Below are 6,447 nucleotides of genomic sequence, written 5' to 3'. Positions count from 1 at the left end.
TCAGTAAATATCTATTTTGAATATAATTATAATCTTTCCATAATTGTATGGTTTCCATGTGCCATTTGAGCAAACCCCAAGCATTCAACGTGGAATGTATTCATGCCAAAACAAAGATTCACATGAAAAGAGAAAAGCAACTAAAATCTTTATTTCGTATTAAATGTGAAATGGCTGCTTAGACATTGAATGAAAGGGGAGATGTAGTATTACTCGGGATTTTCTTTCAACTTTGTTATAATGTCTTTTTATTGAGATGCTCTGAATCAACATGTTTTTTTATCGAGCAGAAGCTCGAAGGGAGAGTTGAAAATTTGAGGGACTGGGAAAATGGGAATAAAAGCTAAGAAGAGAAAAAGGAAAGTTAATAAGATGAGCATATTTATTTAGAAAAACAAACTAAAAATCTTTTTTTCACTCAAACTATCACCACCCTGATCTGCAAAACTCGAATCTAAATAAAGTTTTGACAAGTCGGCGCAAGAAACGGGACAGATAGATAGATAGATAGATAGATAGATAGATAGATAGATAGATAGATAGATAGATAGATAGATAGATAGATAGATAGATAGATAGATAGATAGATAGACATAAAAGGCGATATATAGTAGATAGATATGAGGATGACAGATATGTAAGGCGCGATAGATAGATAGATAGATAGATAGATAGATAGATATCGCAATCTATTATATAGCGCCTTTCATATCTATCTCTATCTATCTATCTATCTATCTATCTATCTATCTATCTATCTATCTATCTATCTTATATTGCACCTGTCACATTCGAAAAAATTCAAGCACAACACAATAAGCTCTTCATTAATAACTGAATAACACAGAATCATACATTCAATTCTACATTGTTTGCATTTTCACACAGTTCACGTCTAGCTGGCATTGTGCGTTTTCTTATCTGCAGTGCGTAGATTCCAGGGCACAACGTTCCTCTGAATGGAGATAAGAACGAAAATTAAAACCTCTTCTGTTTTGAACCTTTGCTCAGGTGTGCGCGAGACTACACAGAACACCGCGCTTTGCTTTCAAGATTCCTTCTCTGCCCCCCAGAGGTAGTCGTGAGTGAACGATCACCATTAGAATTTTCAAGGTTGTTTTTTCGGATATTTTATTTCTAATACCCTCTGATAAAAATACCCTCTGATAGAGATACAGAGCGGAATGGACATGAATAAAACTTACTTAGGTTCGCCTGAAGAAAGTGGCGTGAAATGAGGAAGCGGAGATATAGCATCTTTCACATTACGGAATAATTAAGTAGCAAAGGAAAGAAATATGCGCATAGCACCTTTCAAAAAAAGTTACAAAGAAAGAAAGAAAGAATTAAAGATGCACACATCTACCCCCTCGCACAATACGTAATTAAGTTAAGAAAGAAAGAAAGAAAGAAAGAAAGATGCGCACATATAGCACCTCGCACAATATGCAATTAAGTTTAGAAAGAAAGAAAGAAAGAAAGAAAGAAAGAAAGAAAGAAAGAAAATGTTGAATTGAGTTTTGACATCAATTTTATTATTCACATCAATAAATCTTTTATCAGTACTAAGGAAACAGAGAAACAATACACTTGAACACAAATAGAAAGAAAGAAAGAAAGAAAGAAAGAAAGAAAGAAAGAAAGAAAGAAAGAAAGAAAGAAGAGAATAGCACCTTTCTAACTCATTCAAAGAAGCAAAACGACCCCGATGAGCTGGACGGGTGACACCCTGTAGTCTCCCACGGGATGTCGAGACGGCTCGTCCCGGACCCGTGGGGCTGGTGGGTCGCCGTTCTCACGCCGAGGACCGCTGGTCTGTCACATCTTCCATCTCTTCGTTTTCTTGTCCTCGAAACCCCCATCACTACACAAAAAAAAGTTTCTGAAGTCCGAAGATAGACAGATAGATAGAGAGAGAGAGAGAGAGAGGCAGAGACAAAGAATATCCAAAGAAAGGAGGATTCCCCCTTTCTTTCTTCAGCCAGCCCCCTCAATACCGAAGGAGGGGCGTCCAGCGCCGCACATGCAGAACTTTGTTGGGACTGCGCGCTCCTCCCCCAAAGGCGCTTTATCATATAAAAACCCCGCTCACTGCAAAGTTTAGGCAGTAGGAAGTTTCTGCTGAGGTCTGGCCTGGAGATACAAAGACCCTCACCTGACGTGTATGACTGGACTCTAAGGAGCGAGCTTTCACCTGACCTCAAAGAGTCTACATGTCTAATATTTAGACATGTTCAGCTTTGTGGATACCCGGCTAGTGTTGCTCCTAGCAGCAACTGTATTTTTGGCAAACGCTCAAGGCGAGGATGACTGTGAGTAAAACTTTCCGATGATTTTATTGGGCTAGTATATTCCAATTTCTAAGGTTAGTTACGGAGATTAAACCTCTGTTAAAAATGTATTTGTTATCGCTTTTATTATGATTTAATTATGAAAAAATGTTATAAAATTTAATCGAAAGATTAAATTTTTGGATGCTGGGCACTTCTGATACCAAAGCAAACTGTTAGCCAGCATATTGCATGATGGTCTTTGCTTTCGCTAAATGAGTCGTGGTGCGTGATTTATAAGTTATTAATAAAAATGAGCCACGCAAAGAAAAAAAAAAAAGTCATAATAATAAGCGAGCGACTGCTCGGGGGCTTTGCTCCTATTCTTTTTTTATCACATTCTACACGGTGGGCGTGTACAATGCCTGCAAAGACATGTCCCCAGGAGACTGTCAAACTTGAACAAGTTTCTAAAAGGAAGCTGCATGCACATAAAAAAGACGCCCGCAGGCTAATTTTTTATGCGCAATTTTGAGAATAACTGTGCAGGGAGATTGCCGCACTCTGTTTAAAGCCACCATGGCCAAAAGTATGTTCTCTAAAGTAATTCTAGCAACAGAATGAAGATTTTAAGTTGCATTAAAAAAGCAAAGTAGAGATTATTTCCCCGTCTGCAGTTAAAGTGGTCTAGACATCACTTCATCTGAAAGTTTCGGGGATGTTGGAAAGTTTGGATAATCTGCTTTCTTGAGCCGTGCTTGCCACCTCGTGGCGAATCCTGAGAACTGCGCCACGCTGTATATATAGTAATCGTATTTTAAACAGTGGAAAAACAGACCAATCTAATTACCAGCAATCAGAAAAGAAAAAAAGCAACTGCGCAGTGTTATGTGCCAATACAACTGCGATCAATTACTTTAAAATATGCAGTGGCGTCAGATGACAGGAGAGTTCGGGTTAGCGGAGTTTAAAGCGAGGCGGGATATGCTAACATCACGTGGCGCTTTGACGCCACCTTGTGGTCATGACTGGTAAGAGCCAGTGGTCCTTTCGGATTTACAATCCGTTTTTACAAAGGGATTACATTTAACGTATTAATTTATTACTATAAATATAATAAAGCAATTAAGAGTATTTCCTTGTCTCTGCGTTTACAATGTAAAACGTGGAGGGTAGAGGAAATAGTTCCCAGGGATCTGCAAGAACACATAAGATTGTGATCGTGCAAGAGGAAAATGGCATTGCGATTTTGTTAAATGTTAGTTTAAGTTTGGTAGCTTCCGTCATTTTTTCCTTTCAGTGTATTTATTTGCGGAAAATGGTGAAGCAAAGCAATGCATATGATGAAGTTTGCTCTATCAGGAAGTGCTAGACGGATCTATCTATCCGTCTATCTGTCTATCTGTCTGTCTGTCTGTCTGTCTGTTCTGTCTGTCTGTCTCTGTACACGCACAAATATGAATAAAATTGATTTTTTTTTCCAAGTACAATTATTCAATGGGAAATATGTGCTGGAAGTTGCATAGCAAACATCACTTCAAGTCGTGCGCTTCTTGTTACCTGCGGGTCTGTGGTGTGCTTCGGTGGGCGGAGCCTAGACTCACCGCACCCCCGTTCCTCTCCCCTCTACTATCAGATCCATTCGGCAGCTGTATGAAAGATGGCCAGTTGTACAACGATAAAGACGTATGGAAACCTGAACCGTGCCAGATCTGCGTGTGTGACAGCGGCAACATCCTCTGCGACGATGTGATCTGTGAGGAAGCCATTGAATGCGACAATCCAGAGATCCCTCACGGAGAATGCTGTCCCATCTGCCCCGATGCCGAGGGTACCTATGCATTTCTCTCGTCTTTTTCCACACGTACGCCTGCCAGCGCAGCGTGAGCGATTCAGGTGGACAGTTGGCCAGGAGACATGGAGAGAAAGACCTGGAGGAGTTCGGCAACGTCCAGCAGGAAGCGCTATTGACTTGCAGATGCGCACGCACCTTACATAGAGCGCCTCTATATTCATTCTTTTCTTTCTTTCTTTCTTTCTTTCTTTCTTTCTTTCTTTCTTTCTTTTTTTATTTCTTTCTTTATGCAACCAGCAGCCATCATTTCTTCTAAATTAAAATCATTACTTTTGGATCAAATATGCTATGTGACATTTAGGTGTGTACAGTTAGGGAAGATTGACGATTTGCATAAAAGTGAAGCGTCTTCACTCCACTATGCATAACTTCATGATGAGATAACTCAAATGATTATTTTAAACACATGTACTCATTCATGTCTGTTCTTTTCTTCACTAGTCGCCCAAGAGCCCTACCCAGAAGTCCAGGTGATTATTTCTTTTTTATTTGGACTTTTTGAACCTTTGGCTTGACTGAATGAATGATTGAGCGGAATGCTATGCTATTGGTGGGGTGCATACACATGACCTAAATTGTTAATGATTATAACCAATCAATTAACCCATTAATATGTAATAGCTCGTTCACAATAATATGTGAATAAGCATGTGATTATAGTGCCTTTAAGTTGTCATAAATATGCTCTAGAATATTGGTCGTTTGTTGTGCAGCCATTTGTATACCAGTGGACATTTTGCCTCTAGTTCTCTTCTTCCTTCATATATGCAATCACATATATGTGTATAAAGCTTTAAGTTTTTAATGTATAATTAACTCTATTTATTATATTTTTTTCTCAATTATAGGGACCTCCAGGACCAAAGGGAGAGCGTGGAATGAAAGGTGACCGGGTAGGTGTCACTGTGTTGTCTTTTCCCCAGAATCATGCCTGGTAGTGTAGTCAGTGATGGCAGTGCCGCCCAGTGCCCGCTTTAGGGCTCTTTGGATTGAGCTTCTCATGAGGGCCTTGCTTGTTTCAACCAATGCCTTGTAGGATGTTTGCTTTGGCTTGAGGTCTCCTCTGGTTGACACTTTCAAGCATTTAGTATTTTAGAGCAGTGGCACTTTAGTCAAACCCTCTCACCTTTGTTTTCTCCAGTTTGGATGATTACTGACAAGTGCATCTTCTCTTTTTCTCATTCACAGGGACTCCCTGGGCCTTCTGGCAACGATGGCATCCCTGGACAGCCTGGTCTCCCTGGCCCCCCTGGTCCTCCTGGTCCCCCTGGCCTTGGCGGAGTGAGTATAGCGCCTTTATTTCAGAAATGACAGCTGAAATGGGAGTTTGTCCCCTCAATCTGGAGCCTAACAAATGCAGTAGCTGAGAATCCCTCTTGTCTTCTTCTCTACAGAACTTCGCTCCTCAAATGGGTGCTGGCTATGATGAGAAGTCAGGCGGTGGAATGGCAGTTCCCGGCCCCATGGTAAGAATCTGCCTTTTCCTGGTCAAATTCCAAAATGTGATCGGAAGGCTTGAAGTGCATGTGTGATCCCCACTCGGGGTCCTCTAAATCCATCCAAGTGGCTTGTGTTGTCCAGGCCTAGTACTGGGTCACATAGTAAGCCACCCACCAAGCAAACATCTTACCTTTTCTTGGGTTCCCTTTCACATTTTGATCTTTCCTTTTTTGTGTTTCCCCTTCTAGGGTCCAATGGGTCCCCGTGGTCCTCCTGGACCTGCAGGCTCTCCCGTAAGTACATTTTTGGTTAACGTTTCAGTAGGCCAGTAATTTCCACCCTAATTAATGCTCACTTAATGGGCTTAATAGACAATGATAGGCCTGCTGCTTTATGGATTCTGCTAACCACATTATTTTGCTCATTTTCAGGGTCCCCAAGGTTTCCAAGGTCCACCCGGTGAGCCTGGTGAGCCTGGTTCTGCTGTGAGTATATGATTCATATCCAATAGTTTTAGTAGGTTCATTTTTGATGTTCTGTCATGATTTTGGTGTCATCTTCACTCCCCACTTCTCATCTTATCAAACGTCTTCCTGACTGATGTCATGTCTGGTTTCACCTGTTTGACCCACCTTGCACCTATAACTGGTGTCACATGTCAAATTCAGATGTGATGTCATCACCATTCCATACCTTTCCTCTTTATCATACCTTGCTCACAAACATCAATTACACACATAACGTGCGGTGTCCACATTCTACCTCCAGACTTTTCTTCTTCATGGATGTCAATCCACATTTCTTTTTCCACTCTCCACTGTTTCTCTTTTCCAGTCTCTTCTTAAACATGTGTGGTGACATGTACTCTTCCTCAGCTTTTAT

At 40.8% G+C, this 6,447-nt stretch overlaps 1 protein-coding gene across 2 annotated transcripts; it reads left to right on the top strand.

The window, feature by feature from the left end:
• The first annotated feature begins 2,095 nt into the window (after positions 1 to 2,095).
• LOC120521157 (collagen alpha-1(I) chain-like) lies at positions 2,096 to 6,099 on the top strand. Of its 2 annotated transcripts, XM_039742970.1 has the most exons (8): positions 2,097 to 2,312; positions 3,907 to 4,101; positions 4,567 to 4,595; positions 4,974 to 5,018; positions 5,314 to 5,406; positions 5,520 to 5,591; positions 5,814 to 5,858; positions 5,997 to 6,099. In XM_039742970.1, the coding sequence occupies exons 1-8, from the start codon at positions 2,231 to 2,233 to the stop codon at positions 6,060 to 6,062; spliced, it is 627 nt and encodes a 208-aa protein (XP_039598904.1). In that variant the 5' UTR covers positions 2,097 to 2,230; the 3' UTR covers positions 6,063 to 6,099. The 2 variants fall into 2 exon arrangements, with proteins under 2 accessions (XP_039598905.1, XP_039598904.1); XM_039742971.1 differs by lacking the exon at positions 3,907 to 4,101 and having other exon boundaries at positions 2,096 to 2,312.
• The last annotated feature ends 348 nt before the right edge of the window (positions 6,100 to 6,447 follow it).

The sequence above is a fragment of the Polypterus senegalus genome, unplaced genomic scaffold (genome assembly GCF_016835505.1).
Source record: "Polypterus senegalus isolate Bchr_013 unplaced genomic scaffold, ASM1683550v1 scaffold_5059, whole genome shotgun sequence".
NCBI classification, from domain to species: Eukaryota; Metazoa; Chordata; class Cladistia; order Polypteriformes; family Polypteridae; genus Polypterus; species Polypterus senegalus.
This window is presented reverse-complemented; position numbering and strand designations above follow the sequence as displayed.